The 25,472-nt window shown below is 52.9% G+C and overlaps 1 protein-coding gene across 4 annotated transcripts; it reads right to left on the bottom strand.

Moving 5' to 3' along the window:
- Positions 1 to 987: 987 nt before the first annotated feature.
- Positions 988 to 25,242, bottom strand: UPP1 (uridine phosphorylase 1). Of its 4 annotated transcripts, none has more exons than XM_046020658.1 (9): positions 25,127 to 25,242; positions 19,029 to 19,104; positions 10,910 to 10,974; positions 7,124 to 7,241; positions 4,485 to 4,643; positions 4,020 to 4,134; positions 2,129 to 2,338; positions 1,779 to 1,925; positions 988 to 1,293 (listed from the first exon to the last, which is right to left on the bottom strand). In XM_046020658.1, the coding sequence occupies exons 3-9, from the start codon at positions 10,951 to 10,953 to the stop codon at positions 1,145 to 1,147; spliced, it is 942 nt and encodes a 313-aa protein (XP_045876614.1). In that variant the 5' UTR covers positions 10,954 to 10,974; positions 19,029 to 19,104; positions 25,127 to 25,242; the 3' UTR covers positions 988 to 1,144. The 4 variants fall into 4 exon arrangements, with proteins under 4 accessions (XP_045876614.1, XP_045876615.1, XP_045876617.1 ...); XM_046020659.1 differs by having other exon boundaries at positions 19,029 to 19,101; positions 25,127 to 25,238; XM_046020661.1 differs by lacking the exons at positions 19,029 to 19,104; positions 25,127 to 25,242 and adding an exon at positions 17,126 to 17,401.
- Between the last annotated feature and the right edge of the window lie 230 nt (positions 25,243 to 25,472).

Genomic DNA, 25,472 nt, shown 5'->3' with positions numbered 1-25,472 from the left:
TGGAGAAGTCACCTGGGACAAACAGAAGCCAGGGATGTCCCAAGACCCAAGCATCCCTGAAATGGGGGTGGGGCTGGGACACCCCAGATGTGGGTGCTGCCACTCACCTGGGACTGGAGAGGACACCCTGGGTTCTCCCTCCCGGTACCCTCAGCCTCCCAGTCAGGACCACTCTGTGACCCACTCCAGACGGATGCTAAGGAACCCAGAGGCTGTTGCTGACCTTGCAGGAGAGCCTGAGCCCAACACACCGGGGAGGACATGCTGAACAAGGGGACTTAGAGCCAGGATGTGCCTTCCCATCCACAGGGACTTGGACCCAGACCCATCTCGCCAGCAGTGTGGGAACAGACAAGGCATCATCACCATGTGATGACGCGAGCACAGGATGTTCCAGAAGGTCATATGCATAAGGGCATTTATGTCTCAAACTCCTGCTTCTTCGGTCGCCTCTCACTACAAGCGGTGAAGGAATTCCAAGAATACAACAGGAAAGGCATCCTGTGGAACTACAGCCGGATGTCCGGTTCAGGGATGTGAAATCTGACAACCGCGAGGTTTGAAAACTCTGAAAATTTTCTCCGGAACTATTTTAAATATTCAGAGGAACGTCCTTACACAAAAACCGCCCCAGGCTGATGTGGTCAAAAACAGCCCAAGGAAGCTTTTAGAAAAACCTGCGCTGCTAATGCAGGATTCTTGGTCTCTGAAACGCAACCCAGTCCCCACATCCTTATGTCAAGTGTGCACGAAGATATGCAAAAGGAGATTTCTTTTTTTTTTAAGATTTTATTTATTTATTTGACAGAGAGAGATCACAAGTAGGCAGAGAAGCAGGCAGAGAGAGGGAAGCAGGCTCTCCGCAGAGCAGAGAGCCCGATGTGGGGCTTGATCCCAGGACCCCGAGATCATGACCTGAGCCGAAGGCAGAGGCTTTAACCCACTGAGCAACCCAGGTGCCCCACAAAAGGAGATTTCAATGGTGAATTCTTTTCAAGTTTATTTATTTAAGTAACATCTACACCCAACGTGGGGCTCAAACTCAGGACCTGCAGCTCTCGCGCATCCCCCGCTCTCAGGACTGAGCCAGCCCGGTGCCCGACGGTGACTGTCTATGGCCACGACGACCTGCACCTTCCGAGCCTCAGGGGCTCTGGGCGGCGGCCAGGCGCTTCTTGATGAAGTGGCTCACCAGGTGCTGCGGCCGCTCCTGGTACTCGACCAGCACCTCGTGGGGGCTGCTGACCTGGTCGCCCTCCAGGCGGTCGAGCAGAGTGACACACACCACGGCCACTGCCGAAGCAAACCCTGCGTCACGGCCAAGCGCTGGCTTCCTCACCTCATTCCCCGGGGCAGACGAGGTGTCCGCTCGGCCATCCCGCAGGTCTTCCCTGCTGTCCCCCGATTCCTCCCAGCCGTCACTCCTAAAGCAGCTTGAAAGCAAGGCCCTCGAAGCCCGGCCTCCAGGAATTCTGGAAGGCCGGCGCTAGATGCTGCGGGGGAGCCTGGGAACGTGGGCGTGACGTAACCCCAAGTCAGAAATCTCAGGCGCTCTGAAAGCAGGTTCACGGCCGCGTCCGCAGCCTCCTGACCTGAGTCCAGGTGGGTTTTTTCTTGCCTCTTTCTCTTGCCTCAAGGAACCGTGGGGCAGGGTGGCTGGAAGGCCAGTGCTGCCAGCGGCTGGGGGGTGGTGGGTGGTGGGGGTGGGAGGAGGACCTGGACGGGGGCCTGGGGGCTGCCCCGTGCACGCGGGACCCCGGTGACCCATGCTGGCCTACCTGGGATGTTACACGCGCCACATATGGCAGCCACGACCGAGGACTCCATCTCGATGTTGCAGACGCCCGCCGCCTGGGCTTCCTTCAAGTACTTCTGCTTGTCCTTCTCCGTGTAGGAGCAGAGAGCGCCGTCCAGACGGCCTTGCCCTGAAGACACGTGGAGATGCGCCAACGCTGAGCCCGGTGAGTTCACCACCAGCATGTAATATGCACCTACTGCATGCCAAGATGGTGCTACCCACTCGGACCCCTCCTGGCCCTGCACACTCCTAAGCAGCGCCCTCTAGGCACCGCGGAAATGCGGAAGAGATGGGAGCCCCGGGCAGGACGGAGACCTTTCCCCCCGTCACCTTCATAGAAATCCGAGGTGCACATGGTGTTCCCCAGGACCGTGGGGAACTTGAGCAGTTCTGAAGCGCACTGCATGAGCTCCTGCGCCACCTTCTCGTCCAAACGCGTCCTCTGAACCACCGGCTTCCCCAGCACCATCTGCTGGAACACCGGCTGGAACGAGGCATCCACCGCCTGCTGGGTGATGACCACGGAGCCAGGCTTCAGACCTGAAGAGAGAAGCGGGTGTCGCAGCCACACAGGGCAGATGGGGAGGGCACGGCAGAGCGGAAAATGACCTGTCTACACCCCACAACGCGGGACACCCGGTCAGGTTGTAAAAGGAAACCGCTCGGAATGCACTTTCTACATCAAATTCTTGTTTTCTGATGATGGAAGTCATGCGTCAGGGCCGTGGAGAATGCGGAAGAGAAAAGGGCGAGAATGAGACTGCCGGGAGCCCCCATCCCCGTTACACGTTCCGAGTCCTCCAGTCCTTGCTGATTGTAACTGGCCATCACTCAGCTGACCGCAGTGCCCTCACCTGGTCCCCGCTTAGTGCTTTCTCATTATTTAAGATTTCAAGTAACTACAGAGGTAGAATAGTCCAAGGAAACCCCTGTCCAGGGGCACCTGTGTGGCTGGCTCCATGGTTAAGCGTCTGCCTTGGGCTCAGGTCCTGATCCCAGGGTCCCGGGATCGAGTCCCGAGTCAGGCTTCCTGCTCAGCAGGAAGTCTGCTTCTCCCCCTCTCTCTGTCCCTCACCCTCCTGCTCCTGCTCTTTCTCTCTGCCAAGTAAATAAATAAACTATTTTTTTTAAAGGAAGCCCTGTGCACCCCAAACCCAGTTCCAGGACCCCCTGACTCCCAGCCCATCCCCTCTCTCTGATCCCGGTGATGCTAGGGTTCCGCTTCCCAAGTTGCCGGGCATACCTTCCCAGGACATTTTCATGTTTGTAGGGACATCGCTCTGCTCCTAGTCTTTGATCCTGCGATACCGTGGTGTGGGATTTGACCCTGAGCCTTTCTGGACACTTACCTGAACGGGAAGTTGGGTTTCTTCAACACAGAGGAAGGAGGGAGGAGGAAGACAGGGGATGGTTCTGGAGCCCCCACGTCGGCTGTTTCCATGAAACGTTACAAAGTATGTTGTGCCCCCTCAGTATTTATCTGGACTTTCTCTCCTGTGCTTCTCTGGTCCCTGTTCTGGTCAGTGTTCTGCTCCCACCCTGGGGCTGACCCTGCAAGGCACTTGGAGGCTGGCCCTCCTTCCCTCATAAGCCCGGGGAGTTCTCGCCCCTTCTGTTGTCTGCGTTGCCCCCAAGCTGGGGCATGCGAGCCCCTCCAAGAGGGGATGGGTGACAGGAAGGCTGCTACAGGCTCCTCTGTCGGGCGGCTCCAACCCCAGGGCGGGAATGTCAAAGTCAGAGAGCCGGCAGCTTACGTAAAGCAAACGTGCCTCTGTACCTCTCTCTGTGACTTTCAGAGACAAAAAACAACATGCTCAGAGATCAGTCTAGGGACCCTTTAGGCAACCAAAGGACACTTAACTTTGTGTTCCATCTCTCTCTTTGATTTTCCTGTTGGTTTTCTCCTACAGTGGTTCGAATCCTTGCAGGAATAGGGAAGCGCAGAGGACAGGAGAAAGGCAGAGAAGCAGTTAGAAGGGAGCAGGGCAGGCAGACAAGAAGGCTCTGAGCGCATCACCCCAGGATGAGGCCCTGTAAGGCGGGCCCAGCAACTTTCCGCGACCTGCTTCTGGGGAGAGGGTTGGGAGAAGCGGCAGGGCGAAAATAACAGAACGAGCTTCTTTTCCTGCTTCCTGACCATGCACTGAGTCCCCAAGCCCGCCCTGCACGGGTCCTCGCGTGCGGGATGCCGGCCCTGGGCGGAGGCCCTCGGCACACTTACCGATGCCACCGGATGTGCCGATGCGGATGACGGTGACGTCGGAGCAGCGGGCGTGGTACAGCAGCTTGACGAGCTCGTGCAGCATGATGGAGGTGGACGGGATGCCGATGCCGTGCTGGAACCAGGGAGAAACGCAGTGTTACGTCGGTGTGGGGGTGCCTCTCGACCCATCAAACTGGCAGTCAGAGAAGACGGACTTCCAAATGTGACTTTGGGACATGCCAAAGCCTGCACACAGGTCACACGGTGGTGACGCAGGTCGCAGCCAGGAGAGGCTCAGTGGGGAAGCAACAGCCTGCAACACCTGGAGCCGAACACCGTCTCTGCACCCCGGAATGCTCTGGACAGTTGCTCGCCATGCCCACTCTAACAGAGGACACAGAGGTTGAGGGGACCCGGCCCATGGGTTCAGAGGGGGGCTGGCTGAGCCCGAGGCCCGAGCCCCGCAGCAGGTCAGGTACTCACGCTGACAGACAGCACGGGGCCCACTTTGAACATGGCGTAGCGGTCCGTCCCCCTGCAGATGTTGGGATACTCTGCACCTGGGTGGTCGAGGCCCAGCTCCTTGGCCATGAATTTGGTGAAGGCCTCCATCCGGGTAGGGCTTCCCCCAATACACACAAACTGTGGCCAAAAAACAGAGTCTTGTTAGTCCGGGCACTGTGCACGTCTTCACAGCAGGGCTCCCTCCAACGGGGGCCCCCCAACCAACATCAATGTCACCTAGATGTTGCTAGAAAGGAAGGTCCCTGGCCCCAGCCCAGAGCTACCATGTCTGGGGAGCCCCATGGTGGGTGCTTCTGTGAGTGACTCAGACGCTGGTAATTTCAATGTTCACCCAGTTTGAGAGGTACTGACTGGCTCATGGGATCACGGCTCCATGCACGACACCCTGTGGAATCCATCCCACACAACCTAGGAAAACCAGACCCTTGTTCTCTCTGGGGAGGTAATTCTGGGTTCCATGCCTGCCCAGTCCCTGTCCATCCTGTGCACAGCTCGGTCGGCATCCTGGAGGGAGCCTAGGTCTGGAATAAAATGACACGGGCTCCTCACTGTGCGATCAGGACCCCATAGCCCCTCTGCAAAATGGGCTTCTAACCAACACCTCCCCAGCCGTCCCAGAGCCAGACGGCCATGGCACAGAAACAGCCAGGAGCCCGGTGGGGGCTGGGGAATTGGGAGCTCTCACATGGGTGGTCGGCTCTCAGAGACAGAAAACCTTTCTTATACAAAGCGCCACATACAAAAACTTATTTTTCGTTGTGTTTTGCCCATGGGGGAAATGTATATAAGCCAGTTTCAAGGAGTTTGAGGATGAAAGAGTGATTCATCTCTAGACATGACAAACAACGTTTCCATAGCCTAGAAAAAATTATAGGTTAAATTCTAACACATGGAAAGCAAATAAATTCAGACCACAGTCACAGCCGAGGAAACCATCAACACGATGACGAAGCTACTGAGTGGGAGATGATGTCTGCACACGACACGTGCGAGTCACCATCCAAAACGCACAACGGACCTACACAACTCAGCAGCAAAATAAACCAAATAATCTGATTTTTAAAAATGACCTGAAGAGGCATTTCTCCAAAGAAGACATTCCAATGGGAACAGACCCATGAAAAGATGCTCCACATTACTTGGAATTGGGGAACTACAAATCAAGTCACAATGAGATGCCAACTCCCACCTGTCAGGATGGCCAAAATCAACAACAGATGGAACAGCAGGTGTTGGCGAGGATGGGGAGAAAGGGTAACCCGCGTACTGTTGCTGGGAATGCGCACTAGTGCAGCCGCTCTGGAAAACACTATGGAGGATCCTCAAAACGTTAAAAATAGAAATGCCATAGGATCTAGTAATTCCACTACTGGGCATTTACCCAAGGAAAATGAAAACACTAATCAAGAAGTTATATGCAGGGGCGCCTGGGTGGCTCAGTCATTAAGCATCTGCCTTCTGCTTGGGTCATGATCTCAGGGTCCTGGGATTGAGTCCTGCCCTGCCGGCTCAGCGGGAAGCCTGCTTCTCCCTCTGCCTCTCGCTGCTCCTGATCTCTCTCTCTTCCTCCCCCCACCAAACTGGTGGTTGCCCAAGGGGAAAGGGTAGGTGGAAAAGTGAAAGAGATAAGGGGATTAAGAGACATAAACTTTCAGTTGCAAAAGAAGATGAAAAGTACAGCGTAGGGAAGGTACTCAACAGGACAGTCGTAACGTTGTTTGGTCACAGATGATCACATTATCCTGGTAAACATTGAGCACACAACTGCTGAATCGCTTTATCGTGGGCCTGAAACTAGTATCAGACCATATATTAATACTTCAACTCGCAGAATACTACTAGCATAAGTCAGCAGATCAGTCAGAGACAACACACGGGGAGTTGTCTGATGGTCGGAAATGAACACGGCTGCTGCTGGGACAGACCCCAAGGAGCAGCAAGGAATTTCTGAGCCACCGGTCATTTTGATTTTGAATCTAAACATGTGTCCATCTGTACCTGCAGGGATCAGACATTTCAAACGTCCAGGGCCAGGATAAACCAGCCCCGAGGCACTCAGGACTCTGGGGATGGGGCAGGGAGAAGGACTAGAAGCAGAAGAAGCCAATACAAGAAGGATAAGTGTGCACAGCAAATCACAAGCAGACACATGTAACTACTCACTCATTATCCCTTGCTCCTCTACAGAATGTTCTGTGTCCCCTTTTCCTCTTCTCTCCACGGAGCATTAGGAAATGTATTGTACATGATTTCCATTATACAATGAATTTGTAAGAGATTACTTAGGGACCGATATGGCAGAACTTCTGAGTCTTCTGTCACTCATTAGTTTACATATTTTACAAGTAACAATTTGCAAAAATCTGGTGCAGATAAAACTTTTTTTTATTTTTTTAGGATTTTATTTTTAAGTTATCTCCACATCCAACCTGGGGCTCGAACTCATGACCCCGAGAACAAAAGTCACAAGCCAGCCAAGGGACCCCTTGGTGAAGATACAACATGATGATCCAGTCCTCTGGCGCCAAGTCTACCCATGTCATCCATGAGGAGGCTGACCTTAAGGCAAACCCCAAGATCAAAGCCTTGCTTTTTACCTTCACATCTCCGAACATCGCGGGGAAGTCATGTGTGCTGGTGCTGAGACTGAAATGGTAGAGGACGTCTTCTTTCATTGCTGCTACGTTTGGGTTGGTGGGTTGTACGAGGTGGTCACTATACAAAACAGGAAGGTGAAGGTTGATGGAGCACAAGCGCCCAGCGGCTGCCGTAACAGAAGTGCCCTGTGTCGGCAAGACACGTGTAGCCTGTAGCAGGGTGAGCGGGGCCGCCGTGAACCACAAATGCTCTCCCTTCCCCTTCTCCATTCTGCCCCCTCCTCCTCCCCCGTATCCCTTCCCTCACACCCCGGGCCCCTGCTTGGAGGCTCATCAGAAAGAGCTCAAAAGTGCACAGGAAAGTACAAAGATGAAGACGCTAAATCACCCCGGAGAAAGAATACAGCCAGTTACTACCCAACCCCAGTTCATTCGACACACGACCCTGGATTATTTTGAAAATAATACACTCACATAGGAAATACGGATGGAAATACAAGAAAAAGAAGTGCCTCTAGTTATCCCTTCCAGAGATAACCGTTCCTATCTGTACACCTTGTATTTAATTTTTTTTTTTTGCCTTATTGCATTGGCCAGTGCTTCCGAGTGATGTCTAGTGAAGCACCTACTTCGGAAAGGAAATGCGAAATGAGATAAGACATCTTTCCATTTTGGTTTTCTTTTCAGTGGTTTTCACTTTCCACTTGAAAAGGTGTGCGACTCCTGTTATTTCTACCAGACGGCACACTGCTGGCCTAGAACAGGGGTCAGCAAACTTTTTTCATAAAATGCCAGATAATAAATATTTTTAGTTTTGCAGGTCACAGGGGTCTTGTCATGATTCAACCCAGCTGTAGTCACATGAGAGCAAGTGGGGTTGTGTTCTAATAAAACTTTATTTGCACAAGCAGATGTACTGGTCCACACTGCATGCCCAGCTTGCCAACCTTACACACACCTCCTTTGACATCTACACCAGCCTGACTCCCATGGGCAGCAGTGCTCCCCCAAACCCTGGCCTGCCGGGCCCCAGGGGTGCAGGGACATGCACGGATCCCTGAGTCAGGGTACTCTGGACCTTCTTCTTATTCTTTCTGAGCCTGACTCTCTGTCCAGAACCCACGGATCTGTTCCCTCCTCGCTCTAACTCTGTACAAAAAGAAAGAAAAGATACAAGAGAAGCAGCTTGCAGCTGCCGGTGACTTGGAAGCAAGGACACGGCAGACCTCCTTGGCGTGACGTTCATGTGACTCAGGCCCCCAGGGCCGCAACCACTCTATAGGGGGGGAGGTGGAGGAGTGTTCAGAAGGTGTGTCTAATATTTCAAAATCTAACTAGAAACACATATTCCGCAACCAAAGGGGTGCTCTGGATAGCCATAATGCCAATTTCTTTCTCTTTCTCTCTTTCTTTCTTTTTAATTTTTGCCACAGGGGCGACAACAGGGGTGATTTCCTTGGAAAGCAAGTCATCTGTAAACTGCTGGCAAGTCAGTCACGAGTCCCCACCCATGCAGAGCACCAGCCCTGCCCCAGCCCCTCAAGACCGGGTCTGCTCGAGGTGCTGGAGATCTGGCAGGGAAAATCGCGGTAAGCTGTAGTCAGAGCAGCGGTATACATGCCACCCGAGTGAGCACCGGTGACTCCTGCGAGCTAGGGGGCCGGGGAAGGACAGGATCTGGCTTGCTCACCAGCAGCCCAGAGTCGGTCTGGGGTTTGGGGTTTGGGGTCTGGGTGGCTCTCAGCCACCCCCACTCCCATACTCCCCGCAGCTGCAAGGAAAGCTCTGACCTCACACCTTATGTCGTAAGATCCTCTAGTGACCGTATCGCTGACATGAGGTGGCCCCTACACCCTTTCCGGACGTCGTGAGCACAGCGGGGACTGACCGGCGGGAGTCAGAGCTGACAAAACAGGGCGTGTCTGCGACAACTCTGCCACATATTTCAACATATTTCAACTTCTTCTCGCTCTCTGATTCCGGGTAGAGAAGGGGAAGGAAACAGGCTCTAACTGATGAACAGCAATGGTTGTCAAACACAGCAACTGGGCACATAGCCCAAGGAAGCAAAACAGCTTTCCGTGGACTTCTGGAAAGGTTCTAAAGTAGCACATCAAAGACCTTACTTGGAAACCTGGTTCTCTATTCTAGATACTGTTTCCAGTTACTTTAGCTTGCTTGATGCTGTCACTGTATTCATTTCACAAATACTCCCAGAGCACCTACTTCAGAAAGGAAATGTGAAATGAGTGACAACTGGCGCCTTCGAGCTGCCCCCGGGTGGCTGGGGACAGGATGGGGACAGGATGGGGACAGGATGGGGATAGGATGGGGACAGGAGCTCCAGGACTGGAAGAGAGGAGGGCAGGAGTCTGGGGCAGGGAGGGAGGCAGGGACCCGCACGGGCCCTGCGCTGGGCACAAGGAGGACAGAGCAGTACCCGGGAGGCAGGAGGCGCTGACCTCACTGCAGACACGATGTTACTAATTCCAGGCCGGCGAGTACCTCTGCACTGAAAGGTCAGGAGCAGCCAGAAGCTGGGAGCTGGCACTATCCCCACCCTAGAGGCTCACTTTCAAGATTAGTATCTTTCCAAAGAGAAAAAAAGAGGGGTGCCTGGGGGCTCAGTCGGTTGAGCGTCTGACTCTTGGTTTCTGCTTTCGTCATGATCTCAGGGTCGGGCGATCGAGCCCCGTGTTAGGCTCCACGCTCAGCAGGGAGTCAGCCCAAGATTCTCTCTCTCTACCCCTCCCCCCACTCTTTCTCTCTCTAAAATTAAATAAAATCTTGAAAAACTTGGACTTTTTCACAAGAGGCTGCACCCCTGAGCTGGCCTTTGAGCTCCCAACACCACACCCGCCTCTCAGCTGGGGGGGACGGCGAGAAGCCAGGGGTTAGCGATGGCAGTGGTGAGGGAGGGCAGGGCAGTGACCAAGCACAGGGCAGGGCAGGGGGAGTGCATCTGAGTCCCGTCCATGCCCTTGATGCCTCATGCTCCCTTCTCAGCCTCATTTCAACCCCACCCTTCCACCAGCACCCGAGGGGCCCGGAAAGGGGACAGGGAAGTTTGGGTTGCAGTGACTTGGAACGGTTAAAACTTTATCTCTGCGGTCTGGTCCACAAGGCAGCCCGAAGTGTGAGAACGGCCGTCCCAGCCTCCAGGGTGGGATGGAGAGGGGTGGGGGTCCGTGCAGGACCGCCATCACGTGAGAGTCCAGGGGGCCCGAGGAGGACATGGGGAATGCCTGAACATCCTTCCCCAAGAGACGGCCCAGGAGCCCAGCTCCAGGGTTCCCCGAGGGCCTCACACAACCCCGGGGTTGTCGAGGAGGAAGCCCACAGGGCCGGCTGATCCCCTGGAGCACAGGAGGGGGACACGAGGGGCGGGGAGCGAGGAAACCAAAATCCCATTGGATTCAAAGCCCATGTAGGAATCAGGATGAAGGCGGGAACCCTCGAGTGGCCCACCTCACACAAATACCATAGATACACCTGTGAGCGGGGCCGCAGCACCCCGGGGCGGAGTTCTGGAAAACCGCGAAGAAAGAATTTAAGATTCAGAACCCCGACAGAGCTGGGAGACAGCAGGGCTGTGCTGCACAAGAGAGGCCTGTGCAGCTGAGACCTCACGGCGTCAGGGCCGCCGGACCTCTCCTGCTGGGCCCCAGTCTCTGTCTCGAGAATCACACATGTTCCTGCATGGCAGCTCTCGGGAAAATGTGCGTCACCAAGTAATCACAATAATCCCCGAAATGCGACCTGGCCCACCGCCGGCTAGAGCCTCACCTGTGATTGTCGCCTTTCTTTGTCTGGGACCCCGAGGAAGCCATTGTCTCAACGGAGGCAGGAGCCTAGGAGAAAACAACACGGAGTACTATTTCAGAACACACACAGGCACATACAAAATCTCACCATTTTCTTTGGCAAAACTCTGGAATGGGTCAGCGTCGAACTGAAAGTAGTCCCTTCTTCAGGATCTGGGAGAGACTTTTCCTTTTATTTATTAAAGACTTTATTTATCTATGTAAGAGAGAGAGCGTGAGCAGTGGGGAGAGGCAGAGGGACAAGCAGGCTCCCCGCTGAGCAGGGAGCCCGATGCGGGACTCGACCCCGGGATCGTGACCTGAGCCCAAGGCAGACGCTTCACCAACTGAGCCCCCCAGGTGCCCCGCAGGTGGTCACTGACCATTTTTAGCAATTCTGAAACCCAGAGAAAATGAGAAGCCACCACACTTCCAACCCCCAGCTTACTCTGATGGGCTTCAGTCCCTAACAGCCTCCCAACGGACCCCTTTCCTCCTTACAAGTCGTGCCTCTCCTTGGCTTCCACGGCTGCTGTGTCCTGAATTAGAATTCGCTTTCTATGCCGAATAAAGCCATCAGCTGCGGGTAAAGTAAGTGGCTGTAGCTCTTTCTAGGGTTAACGTGACTTGGTGATCAGAGGTGGGAGCTGGAGGGGACTCGGGGGCTGGTGAGCAGACAGGTCCATGAGCCACGGGGCTGCGGGACCCACTGCTTCCTCACGGACGCTGGGGTTGGGGACGAGTGCCTGCATTTGCAGCCCCATGCTTTGTGCTCCAGCCTTTCAGGCTCTGTTCGGGATTTACCAAGGCCCTGGCATCTATCTTTCTTTTCTTTTCTTTTCTTTTCTTTTCTTTCTATTTCTTTTTTGTTATTTAAGCAGGTCTGAGAACATCCATTTGGCCTTAGTCTGATTCGGATGGTGTCTGATGGAAGCACATTGACCTTGGGTCTGAATTCTTCCAGAAACGGTGCGGCTGTTGCTTCTGGAACCAGGCTGTTCCTGAAAAGCCTCAAAGAAATGGGATCCCAGTCATCAAAATGCTTTGAGGGTGCCCCCCTGCCCCCACCACTGGCACTGTGGCCAGTTTTATGCTTGGAAATGATGGTCCCTCAGCACACACATTTATAAAAAAACGGACTGACTTAACCAGTAGTAATTCAGACTCCCAATGGCCATCATGGGGAACTTCCCATCTCCCCAAATTTAATTTTCTCAAAGCTGAATTGGACAACCACGGTCCTAAAATTGACAAAACGAAGCGAGATTCCTTCTACAATTGGTACTTTGAAGCTTTGAATCAGAATTTAGAATTGCCGCTCTCTAAAATCCAGTTTATAAACTAAATGAGGCAAACAATTAAAAAGGGGTAAGGGGGGGCGCCTGGGTAGCTGGGTCGGTTGAGGGACTGACTGTTGATGTCGGCTCAGGTCATGATCTCAGGGTTGTGAGATTGAGCCCCAAGGTCGGGCTCTGTACTCAGCCTGGAATCTGCTTGTCCCTCTGCTCCTGCCCCTAGTCCCTCTCTCTCTTTCTTTCTCAAATAAATACAATCTTAAAAAATAAAAAAAAAATAAAAATAAAAAGGAGAAAGGGAGGTCTTCTGAGGCCTCTTCCCTCCCCCATTTCTCCGTCCACAGAGGCAAGGCCGCCATCTTGCCCTCAGCCTGGAGCCTTCTGCCCTATCTTCACCCCTAGCCTTGTCATCCTTCTGCCAGACCCTCTTTTCCTCTGACGCTCCCTCTGCTCCCTCCTCTCCCGAACCTATCAAAACCCCCATTCCTTTAAAGCTAGGTCTTCGGGGGATGGAAACAAACATCCCGCTTTTCTAAGTTCCCTGGACTAAGGCTGAACTTTGAGGTAAAGAGGCTCCCTGAAGTGCCTGAGGCCCCCCACGGGTCGGCTGAAAAATTTAAGTGACTCAGACGGACCCACCAGGTTTCTGGGATGGGAAGCACGTGGTCTACCGGCTTCTGGCTGAGGGCCAGCCCCAGCGTCGGATGAAACCAGCCCAATGGGAACATCGAGTGGGATTTGAGACAAACAGACCCCAAATCTATGTCGTCACCAAGCACTCACAATGGCCTGGCGCAGACCTCAGGTTTGCACACAGACGCCCGATGGATCCGTTCCCGAATGTTACGATCAACTCCAAACTGACTTAAACGAAAATTCCGGTCTTCCTTTTAACTTTGTGTTCGTGAGTGGGCTGATGTGGGATCTTTTATTTTTCGTTAAAAGGCCCACAATAGAATGGGAAACAAGGTCTGCCCCCAGATTCAATGACCCTGGCAAACCAGCTTGCTCACTCCCTAGCTGAGTCACCTACAGGAAAGGCCACTAAAATGCCTAATGTTCAAGTCCATCCGGTGAAGGCCCCTGAGCAAAAAGCCTAGTTTCTGCTGCCCACTGCCTGGGACCAGGACAACAGAGGAAAGACTCTTCGAGATTTAAGCTCTTTGACTCTGATTCATTCCCAGAGCTGGGGCTCTTTAATGAACTCAGGGAAACCACTCTCCAGATTCGGAATGGATCTCCATCCTCAGTGACACGGGACCTACGTGCTCAGTGCCCAGCCCCACGGCGTCAGAGTAGCCCCTCGGAGGGCCAAACACTGCAAACAGTGGGGGTCTCCAACCGACCTCAGCAGGTTCCCGCCTCTGAGCCCACTCCCTCAAAGAGGTGCCCACTCTTTCTCCTCAGTCCCTCCGCCCCTACTCCCTGGGCTGGGATTCCTCACAAAAGTATGGTGCCAGAATTCCTTTCTCGCTGAAGGGGAAGATAATTCTAGAATAGCAGCGGTCAAAATAGCCAACCAGGGGACTAGATGATGCTCTGATGTCTTTTATCTGCTCTGTCTGGCGGAACCATCGTGGAGTCTGGAAACACCCATCACTTATTCCTACTGCATCAGCTAACACCCTCTTTCTCGGCAAAATCCTCAGCTGATGTTGGTAAAATTCACAGCGCAGCTCCCAAGATTCAGCTAGATCGCTCAAAACCTCTCCCTAGAATTAACCAATGCCCTAAAAATACAGAAGCCCTTCAGGGCCGCAAGCCCATGACAGAGAATTTCGAGGCTCAGGGCCTCATGGTTCCCTGTACCAGTCCCTGTCATACCCCCATTTTACCTGGGAGGAAACCCAATGGCCAGGGACAGACCTTTGTCCGGGGCCCCTGAGCAGGGACCGCTCAGGCCCCTGCTGTTCCTAACCCCTACGTGCTGCTGGCACCCACTCCCACTGCAAGTGAAGTTTCCGCGGTAACTGGCCTGGGGGGGGGGTGCTTCGTTAGAACCCCGGTCGGTAAGGATAGCTCACGTCTTTCTGCCTTCACCTGGGGAGAACAGCAGGACACCCCGGCAGTCACGCCCCAGGGTGACCCTGAGGGTCCTTCAAAGGCCGACTTGGATGACACAAAATTTTCGACAGACTGGACGTGGTTACAATGTGTAGAGGATTTGCTCTTCCGCTCCCTTCCCAGACGTCTTCACAGGGAGGCGGCATCGCCCGTCAAACTTCTAGCCTGAAAGGGACCTACGGTCTCCAAAGAAAAGTTGCGGTTTTCACCAAGCCAGGCTCAGTACTTATGGTACCTGGTCTCCGAAAGATGACTTGATGGGGACCCAGGCAGACTCGAAGGCTTCCCGAATTTCCCAAAACCGAAAACCAAGCGCCCATCAGGAGGCTTCCCAGGGCCAGCTGGCTATTTTCCACACTGGATTCCAAACTTGTCCCTCACGGCTCAGTCTGTATAATCTCTACTAAACAAGGACAGACTTGACCCTATTATTTGGAAAAAGGCAGACGACATGGTGTTTGAGACTTTCAAGAAAGTCTAACCAAATGCTCTGCCCTCAGACATCCTAATTACCAACAGACATTTTCCCTCTGGGAAGGGGATACCCTTGGAGTGCTCACCCCCAAAAACACAGGGACCACCATGTTATCAAAGCCAAAAATTAGGCCCTGTGGCTGGGGGCCATCCCCCTGGCCTCAGGGCCATTCCTGCTACTGCCCTCTTAGTTAAGGCCACTGCAGAAATTGTCACCCTACCTGTGCCCCACACAGAAGCCCTGCTAAATTCTCCTGACATTCAAGCCTTTTTAGTCAGGGGACTCCTGGGGGGCTCAGTAAGTTAAGTGTCTGCCTTTAGCTCAGGTCATGATCCCAAGGCCCTGGGATGGAGCCCCATGTCAGGCTCCCTGCTCAGTGGGGAGTCTGCTTCTCCCTCTCCCTCTCCTCCCCACTCATGCTGTTACTATCTCATCTCTCTCTCTCTCTCTCTCTCTCTCTCTCAAATAAATAAAATCTTTTGTCTATTTTTTTAAAAGACTTTTCAGTCAGTCACCTCACCTCCTACGACACCCTCCTGGCAACCACTCCTCTTACAATAATAACTCTTTCTGGTCCCAGGAGCCTCATCTTTCCCCCTCCTTCCAGGATAACCCCCCCACCCCCACCCCGGACAGCTTCAGTTGGACAGATCACCTGGTGACTCCTGGTGACAATTTACAGGGACCTGCTCTAACCAGTGCAGACTTTTCACGGTTTCCTGATGGTTTCTTATTTAAAGGATGAGATACCGTGCCTGGGCTTGCTGTTGCAAATCCCTGGGAGTCGCTGAGGCGGGACTTTAACTCTGGCTACTTCCGCCCAACTGGTGACTCATACGCCCTTACCTGAGCTGTGTTTCAGTCAAGGACAAAACCACAAACATTCGTGCTGACTGTCACTATGCCTTTTGGGAAGGAAGCTCTGGACTTGGGAATGGGGCAACAGGTTTTCTTACCTTCACTGGGGAAAAGATTACAAATGACTCCTAGGTCCAACATTTATTAGGCACCATGTTTTTGCTGATGGTTCGATCTATTGCTAAGGTTTTGGGGCATTCTAGAATCAACTCCCTGGAGGCCCAAGGACACCACCCTGTTGATATTTCCACCCAAATGCTGCCCTGAAGGAGTCCAACAGCCAGACCTCTGTCATATTCCAAAGAGATGTTTTTCCAAATGACAATTAGGAAAAAAGGACCAGAGATCCCCAACAACTGGCCCCAGAAAAGTTAAATCAGAATTGGAAATCTAATACCTATTGGTTTGATAAAAGAGAGAATTGGGGTTTAGGCCAAGTAACAAGCTGGACCTACCAGAAATTTTAAATTACCAGTACTTACAACCATATGCACATCAAACCATTGGTTTATTGTGAAAAGGACAGCGTTCATGAACCAATATTGACGGGGACCCTGTTTATCCCACTTGTCCAGAATACGATCCCGGGAAACATACCCATCCTGCCCAATGGACCATATGAGGTTTGGCCAACAGGCTGCACACAGATCCCTCCATGTCACGGATACAAATCTGCTTCAGTCATGGTTTGTAGGTTTCGCTACTGGATCAAAGCCTTGCCTTGTGGATAGGCCAACACCTCTTCTGTGACTACGACGCTGTGAGGACAGACGAGCCTACACTGTGCCCAGGGAAGCCCGGGGAAGTCAGGTGCTTCGGCAAGTCTGGCTGGTCTTACGACACTTCCGCTGTGCACACCACCCTGAAACCTCAGAGGTGCTCAAATGCACTAGGGGCGTTACGGAGACTCACGTGGCAACTTTCACAGAGACCCTGCAACCACGTCAGTCAAAGGAACGGTCCTTACTCGTTCTGCATCTCAGATCTGCCTGCTTGGGAAGCCCCGGACTCTCTCTCTGAGACGGTCCCGGGAAGCCCAATGCTCGAGGTCGGCTGGAGACCCGGCAAGACAAGGCAGATGGGAGCTGATGTGGACGTGACCTTGTCCATGATGCTGCTCTACTGCCCCAGCCTGAAAAAGAGAAGCTTTCCTCATCCCCTGACCCTGTTCTCCCTAAAATGCATGTTTGTCCTCTGTCCTCGGGGCCTGGCCCTTGGTTTCACAACAGCTCGCTTGCCCAGGGTACTAATTCTCTTTCACTCCCTAATACACCCCCATCTGTTACTGGTAAAGTAACTGTCAGTTTTACCTTATTTTTTTTTTTAAGATTTATTCATTAATTTATCTGAGGGGGAGGAGGGGCAGAAGGAGGAGGCCAACAGACTCCCTGCTGAGCGTGGAGTCCCACACATGTCTCGATCTCAGGACCCTAAGATCATGACCAAGCTGAAGCCAAGAGTCGGAGGGTTAGGAGAGCAGACACCCCCCCTCCAGTGGGAAATCTACCTGGTGCTTCTGATGTTTGACTCCTCAAAAACGTGACTGCTACTAACAGCGTGTCGTTGACCGAAAGCCTTCCGGGAAACAGAAGCGCGTGGTGAGCGCATTATTTTGTATGTTATATGTATTCTATACTGTACTCTTACGACACAGCTGGAGAAAAGAAAATGTTATTTAAAGCATCATAAACAAGAGAAAATACATTGATAACACTTTGTGTATTTATCAAAAGAAATCCACAAGTGAGCGGATCTGCCCAGCTCAGATCCTGGCTGTTCCAGGGTCAACAGCTCTGGGTCCTCATTCCCTCTCCTGCCTGGAGCTCCTAACACCTTCGGCATTTCCTAAGAGTTGAGAGCAAGAACATGTCTCTTGTTAATGACATGATAGTGGGAAACCGCCCAAGGATGGGGGCTGGTAGCCAGGGAAACTGATCATGTGGTTAGAGGTCGGCACTTTCAGCCCCACCCCCTACCTCTGGGGTGGGCTGCAGATCGAATCAATCACTGATGACCAATGACTCATCACTCACACCCATGTAACAAAACCCCCATGAAAACCCAAAAGGACAGGGTCTGGAGACCTCCCAGGTTGGTGAGCAGCTGGAGATGAGGGTACCATGGGCCCTGGGGGGATATGGGAGCCCCATGCCCCCTCCCCAGACCCTGTCAGGGCAGCTCTTCTGTTCCTTTGATAACAAACCAATGATGCAGGGAGTGAACCATGTCCCTGAGTTCTGTGAGCCGCTCCAGCGACTTCATCAAGCCAGGAAGAGGCCGTGGGAACGTCTGGCCTGTGGCTGGTCGCTCTGAACCCAGGTAACAGCCTGGACGTGGGGCTGGCATCAGGGACGGCGGTGCTGGGGGACCGACCCTGGACCTGTGTCTCTGGGCAGATGGTGTCCCAAGTGAGTTGCACTGGGACGTTGCGGAATTAGCCGTAGGAAACCCAGACGCACGTCCGAATTGTCATGGGTGATCAGAATCTTTGGCCCTGATTCCAGGCAAGCAAGCACAGCACTGATCCCACAAATTCCCACAGACAGTCAGGCTTCTGTCCAAGTCTGGCTTCCAGGATGCAACCGTCAGCGGTGCCCTGCAGGGACTGGCCCTGGCTGCCCACTGGGGCCCACCCCTCCTGCCCTCCCTCTCCGCGGGCTCTCACGTCTCCACAGAGATCCGAGAGGGGCTCGGGCTGTCACAGCTGCGTCAGCAGGGCCACAGCCGGCAGGCCGGCAGACAGTGCTCCCCAGTGAGAGCGTACTGCTCACAGAAGCCTCTTCCTCCTAAACAACCAGCACCCTCCAGGAGGCTAATTTTTCTTCAGCAGGGCACTGGGAGTGAAAGGGGAAGAGTTAGACCCTGCCTTCCCAGGGGGCAGCAGACAGAATCCAAAAAAGGAAACGAAGTTTCAGAGAAAGCATCCTGTCTGGCATGGGGAGAAAGCGCCGCTGCCCACACTTGCTTGCTCTTCTTGTTTCTGAACCCGAGGAAACATCTCCCTGCCCAGTCCCTGCCCTGCGCAGCCCCCGAGCTCAGCAATTCCTGAATCTGCCTGGCCCGCTTCCCTTGGCATCCCTTCCAGGCTGTGAGCCTCCCCAAAACTGACCCCATCCTGCACTCAGTGAAAGATTGAACCAGCTTGGGGCTAAGAAAACCCCAGACTTGAGCAATGTTCTGAACAGAAAGATCCTTGCTAACGCACGGACAATGCCTGCATGGGGAGTCCCGGCTTAAGGACCAAAGATGCATTTCCCTCTCCGAGGGGTGCATTCTACCAGCGCTCCCCCCACCGCCCACCAGCACGAAGGTCGAAGCCAGGAGGAGATAAAGGAGGTGCCTCACTTTTGGGGAGAAGCAGGGGGGGAAACCCAGAGCCCATCTGCCCTTGTGGGTAGCTGCCCACTCACCTAGCTTCTTCCAGCGGCCACTGGTGAACCGGCAGTGGTGGGAAGCAGGTGTTGGCTCTTGGAAAAGCAGCCCCTGCTGATGAGAAGCAAAGAAGTAATAATGTATTTCCAAACAAGTTTCCCACTTGGCAAAAAATGAAAAAAGTTACACTGTATTCTTCCAAACTTCAGAGGATTCAGGAATTAGCTCATCAGCACTGCAGTCCTGTTTGTCCCGCTGGGATTTAGTGTAGAAAAGGAGGAGGAGCCCCTGTTTGCAGGGTCCACTGCCCCCAGCATCCGCCAAGGTCCACTTACCACCACCCCCCCCACAACTTAGATCACAGACAAAAGGTCTTGGGCCAGAGGAGGGAGCTTCTGTAGGAGGGCCAGGTGCTCAGCGAGGAAATGGGGGATGCGGATTTCCAAATACCTCTCCAGGGCAAGTTAACCAAGAGAGGTCATGGGTAGGATTTAGGGCAGATTTCTGAGGATGGCTGTTTCAATGGTTCAGCCGATTTAAAATTATCACACACCCCAGACACTTCCCCTTGCCCAGATGATACAAATAACGCCTTCCCTAACAATACGTGCTTGTTGGTAGAAAACGGGACTTCCAGTCTGGGCATCTCAGAACGAACCCTGGTGCCCATTCCACTTCCTGTTTCCCGCGCAGCCCAGAGATGCCCTGAGTTAGTCCGCTGCCGCACTGTCCATCCATGAAAGGCTCGGGGTGACCTGCTTCCTCCTCATCCCCCACCAACAAGGCTGCTAGTGCAAAGCAAGTTGCGTGGACAGACGTGCTTACACTACATGGTGCTTTTAACTCACTGGGGGGAAGCTTCACACATTTACCAACATCATAGAAAAGGCATTAACTCTCCGTAAGATGCCAGAAAGGGCTAAGCATGGCCTGCATCGGTCACTGACCTTGGGGAAAGGTCAAAGGCCAAGTGCTCAGGCAGTGTGTCCCAAGGTGGGGGCAGGGGGGTGGCTCTGAAAGGTAGAGGTGGGGAATGACAGAGATTTGAGCTCCTGAAATTCCTTATCTGCCTAGAGATAGAGCCTCCTGAAAGAACGCAATTGTTAAGAATTAGCTTCCAGAGAGCAACCATAATTTCTTCTCTGAGAATAACCTGAACAGACATTGTCACTATCCTATTTTCTAAGAAAAAATTCATCTTTCCGAAATGCTTTGTTTCCCTAAGTTGCTTTTCTGCGCTCCCCCAGAAGCCATTTGTTCTCCCAGAAGTGTCCCTCTGCACCCCCCACGCCTTATTCAGATGGTAAAGCCCCTACATTCTAACCACCTCCCCAAGCCACATTTTTGTTAACTCCCTTTGTAGACATAAATAAAAATCCATCTTTTCACTTGTTATTCTGTCTTTTGTCATTTTAATCTACAGCCCCCAAGAACTTCAGAAGTTTTTCTCCTCAACACATCATTCCAGGACAGCTGGAGGGACACAGAGCCTGAGCAGAGATGTGCTAAGAACGGAAAAGTGGGGTACATTCTGGATCCCAAAGATGAAATCTGAAGGACTGACTGGAAGGTGGTATTGGGATGAGGCTGGCGGGGATGACTGGGTCTAGCGGAGATGACACACTGTCACCCACTAGGCATGAGGCTAAGGCAGGCTGTTTCACTGAAGACACCATGGTTAAGCACAAGGCAGTTGTGGGAGTCACCCCATGGGAGAAATAAAGCTTGAGGTGTCTTCAAGAAGTGGGTTTGAAAAGTGAGAGATAAAGCTCACTGGGGGGAAACAGGGTGGCTGGGAATTCAGGGTCAAAGGCAAATCACCAGAACCAACAACTGAGGGGAGCCAAGGACATGAGAGGGCCAGCAAGGGAGCAAGAGGGTGACCAGGGCAATATCCTGTCAGTGCAGAAGGACACACTGACCCAAAGCTGTGTTTCAAAACTCTAATCTTTGAGCATCGTTGGCACTGGATAAGGGCTGTCCCTAGTGTCCCTTTGTCTTGAGGGAGGGAGCTTCCGTGGAGAGCACACAGCTCTTCCACAGCCCAGCCGAGGGCTCCGCAGCTGAGTGACGTGGGACCCGCACCCCAGGAGGATACCAGCCTGGAGGCCAGTAGAGGCAGCACTGCCCTGAGGTCCTCTACCTTCTCCTCCAGGGAAGGACGCATCCACTTGCCCAAGAACAGTCTCTTCCTACCTCCCCAGGACCCCATGTGCTTCTCTACACAACGGGAAGGTGTCCCTAGAACCTGCCATGGAGGTTCAGCCGCTCAGAGAAATCTGGGCTTGTGTCTGTCTCTCAGACTCCCTGGGGAAGAGCTTCCGCTGTGAGTACCCGGGGCTCCCCATCCACTTGCTGCCCCATCCAAATTGTAAAAATACAAACCCCGTAGCTGATGTTGGTTTCCTTGGGGTTGTTTTTAGTTGTAACCCATAAAACTAAAAATCAGATAGTTTACACTCAGTGTAAAAAAACACTCAGTGCATATAAATGTTTATAAAACATTTTTTAAAAGATTTTATTTATTTGAGAGAGAAAGAGAGCAAGGAGCAGGGGGAGAAGCACACTCCCCCTTGATCGGGGAGCTGGGGAGTTCAACATGGGTTCGATCCCAGCATGCTGGGACCCTGACCTGAGCCCAAGGCAGATGCTTAACCGACGGAGCCACCCAGGCGCCCCTATAAAAGTTTTTTGAATGAACACAGTTCAAAAGCAAACGCGTGTGTCTGTCTGTATGTATGGGAAAGAGAGAGGGAGGAAAACGGTCAATGTTTATCTTTACAGAGTAGGAAAAGCTGAAAGTTTCACTTCCTGTTTTATATTTGTGCTTATATATATAAATATATATATTTCTTATATATATTCTTATATATCTTATATATAAGATTTTTATATATCATTTATACATATCATTTTTATATATCAAATATATAAAATATATGTCATATATATTTTTATGTCTTATATATATTTTATATATATATAAATCTGTTATATATTTTTATTAAGTTTTATTTATTTAAGTAATCTCTACACCCGGCATGGGCCTCAAACACAGGGCCAATCAAGAGTCATACTCTCCGGGCGTCTGAGTGACTCAGTCATTAAGCGTCTGCCTTCAGCTCAGGTCATGACCCCAGTGGAATAGAGACCCACATCAGGCTCCCTGCTTGGTGGGGAGCCTGCTTCTCCCTCTGCCCCTGCTTGTGTTCCCTCTCTCGCTGTGTCTCTCTCTGGAAAATAAATAAATAAAATCTTTAAAAAAAAAAAAAAAGTCACACTGTCCATGGACAGAGCCAGCCACACACCCCTAGTTACATTTTCTTAACAATGAGTTTGTACTGATTTTATGATCAGCAAAGAAAACAAAGTCCTCTTGGATAAAAGCCCAGGTAAAAAGGTAATTTATTATTATTTATAACTAAAATATTATGCGGCACCCACAGGTACGGAAAGCCCTGGAGCTAAGAATGTGATTTGTGGGATCATGAAGTTTATGTGGAAAGAGCTAGAAACCTGGCCTCCAAAAAGGGGAGGAAAGGGGCAGATTGGCTGAGCCTAGCGGCATTTGGGGCGGGCAGGCAGAAGGCCCGACTCAAAGACAGGTGGGACACAGGACTGCAGCCGGGAGTGGGGAGGCAGGGTGTGAAACCTTTTTGAGGGCTTAAAATTGAGACTTTTACTCAGTTCCCAGAAATCACTAATCCTTCAAAAGCCAAGCTCCCAGCCAATGAAAGGAACCAAGTCTCTAGATTTGGGAGGGGGCAATGAGCGAGAGGGGCCTGGTAGGGCAGGGCTGGGCAGGCTGGAGGAGGAGCGGGAACGCTGGGAGGGGGAGGACCCGGCAGCCTGAAGACTGCTTGCCTCAGTGGCCTTCGAAGCAGCCCAGCTCTCCAGATTTTTGCATTTCTAGATCACTCCCCACTGAAGGGGGCAGCCGGGTGAGGGGTGCAGTGTGCGGGTGCTGGGCTGAGCTCTGGCCTGGAAGGCCAGTTCCAAGCCAGCCAGGGAGACTGCTGCCAGAGACCTGAGTCATCAGGCAGGTCACCTGGCCAAGCCCTGCCCTGGAAAGGAGACAGATCTGTGGACAGCCTGTGAGGCTGTGCAATGTCCCCTCAATGGGTGCTTCCAGGCCACTGGACAGTTTACCAGAGATACAGACTGTAAAAGACACACACCGGGTGCCATTTCTATCTCTACCCTGTCATTTTTGACTGTGGTTTCTCTTCACACCTGCTGGACAGACGGACGACAGTACTCATACTGTAACACTTGTTCGGCGCTGGCCCAATGCGTGCTCCCATCCACTGGTGCTCCCAAGGTTTGGGAAAGAAAGAAAAGAAAGAGGAAAGGAAGGGAGGGAGAGAGGGAGGGGAGAGGAAGGAGAGACAAAGAGGAAAGGGAAAGGGAAGGGAAGAGGGGAGGGGAGAGGAGGGGAGAGGAGAGGGAAGAAAAGTAAAAGAAAGGGAGTCCAAAATGGACTCACTTGCCCCAGGACAGCAAACCAAGACCTAATATCGGTTAAATCGAAACCAAATGGGAGACCAGCCTAAAAAAAAAAAAAAAAAAAAAAAAAATCCAAGCAGAAGAAAGGGTTAGTCATACAAAGTTTTCTTTTGCAAGACTAGCTTGACCCCAACCACTTCTTCCTTAAACCTCTGGAAATCAAGAGGGAAACTGAGTTTCCCCAGAGATGGCTGATGATGACTGGTCCCGGACGATGTAACCCTGACCAATCCCCTACCCGTTAAGAAGATGCTAACTTTGTAGCGATGCCTGCCCCATGAAGAATGGGAAGCTGGCTTCCTGCTACCTTCGAGCCTGACCTACCTTTAAGTCCCCCAGAGTCCCTGCTCCTTTGAGCGCCCCCGGTTGCAAACTCTCCTCCTGGCGCGCAGGATAAACTTACTAATTGCTACGCTGGTGAATCAGTGGCTTTACTGCTGTTCTTTCCGAACTTTTGACAGTTTTAACCCATATGCCTCTCAGAAATGTGACCTTTAACCAGTCCTACTACCACGATCACCTGGTCACAACAGTGACAGACTCCTGCCCCTCCCCCAGAAGAAGATGACCCTGCCAGAACAACCCTTTCCTTTCACATTAACTTTCATCTGGTAGGTCAGGTCCCTCTGCCCCCACCCTCAGGACCCCAACTCCTCCCCTTTCTGCCTGTAAAAGTCTTCCCTTCCCAGCTCCCCGCATCTCCTTTCTGCTTGCTGGACAGGACACGGTCGCACTGGTGAGTGACCAAATAAAGTCTATGGACTCCTCAAACCTACTCCAAAATCTTCAAAAAAATTTTTAAGAGCAAAGATCATCCTCCAAATAGTAACCTTACTTACCCTCCCCCAAAGAAAAGGGGGTAGTTCTAGGTGTTCTCTAGTTTGGGCTGCGGGGAAGCCAGTCCCCACTCTGTCCACCACCACCAGAGGTCACACCGGCTGCGCTCTGCGGCGGCTGGGGGGCGGCTGGGGGTCCTGGAGCCGGGCGGCTGCGGTGGGGTCAGGAAGCCCATCTTTCTCGCCCCCGCTCAGCACACTCTGAGCGCTCTCCCTGCGCGCCCTGCTCCCAAATGCACCCCCATCCCTCTCCCAGAACATTCTCCCCACGCACCTCTGGGCGCTCTCCCTGCGCGCCCTGTTCCCAGGACACCCTCCCCCCAGCCCTCTCCGAGTACGCGGCTCCCTGAATCTGCTCTCCGCCAACCCCGCACCCAGCTCCACAAGCGCCCAGTTCATACTCCCTGCGCACCCTCTCCCTGTGCTCCCCTCCCCGCGCGCGCTGTTCCCGGGGCACCTTCCCCGAACGGCCTCGCCGTATACTCCCCTCCCTGCACTTTCCCCCCACACTCCCCGCACCCTGCCCGTCCTCCCTGCGCTCCACTTGTCCTCCACGCGCGCCCTGCTCATCCTCCCCGCGCGCGGTGCTCCCGGGGCACCCTCCGCGCACGCCTTCACGGTATATTCCCCTCTTCGCATCTCCTCCCTACCTCTCCCCGCACCCGGCTCGACCTCCCCGCGCACCCTGCTACCCGCACGTCCTTCCCAGCCAAAGGCTGAGTCACCTCCCAAACAGGTGGCACAAAAGCATGGTTCCCGAAAGCGGAACCCCAAGCCCGGCGTGGACCACTCACCTGCGCAAGGTACCGGCAAGATCAATTTCGGATCTGGGTCTGCGCTCTGAGCCCAGATCACTGGCCCTCCGCTGTCCCCTCCCTGCCCCGTTCCGGGAAGGCTGACCCCAACTCCGCCCAAAGTTCCTTCCTCCTGTAGCGGGTGGGGTGGTGCGTCACCGGGGACATCCCTGTTACTCATTAAGCTGCTCCACCACGCAGAAAACCTCTTGTCAGCCTTAAAACAGTAAACAGCCGAGGTTATCCAGCAGCGGATGGGCTTATCCTGGAAAGCACAAACTACCATCGTGACAAGCCAAGTCTGCGCACCATAGGCAAAGGGCACAAACAGAGGAGAGAGTACCTT

This window comes from Meles meles, chromosome 10 (assembly GCF_922984935.1).
Source record: "Meles meles chromosome 10, mMelMel3.1 paternal haplotype, whole genome shotgun sequence".
NCBI lineage: Eukaryota > Metazoa > Chordata > Mammalia > Carnivora > Mustelidae > Meles > Meles meles.
Note: the sequence above shows the minus strand (reverse complement) of the source record. Positions and strands in the feature narration are given on the sequence as shown.

What these genes read in the sequence shown, in the direction of transcription:
- UPP1 (XM_046020658.1), bottom strand. Translation starts at nt 10,953, where the DNA reads ATGGCTTCCTCGGGGTCCCAGACAAAGAAAGGCGACAATCACAG. An exon ending in GCCCCGTGCTGTCTGTCAGC is followed by an intron (nt 4,135 to 4,484) that starts GTGAGTACCTGA and finishes CCCTGGTTCCAG; the next exon opens with CACGGCATCGGCATCCCGTC. An exon ending in TGGCGCGTGTAACATCCCAG is followed by an intron (nt 1,294 to 1,778) that starts GTAGGCCAGCAT and finishes TTGCTTCGGCAG; the next exon opens with TGGCCGTGGTGTGTGTCACT.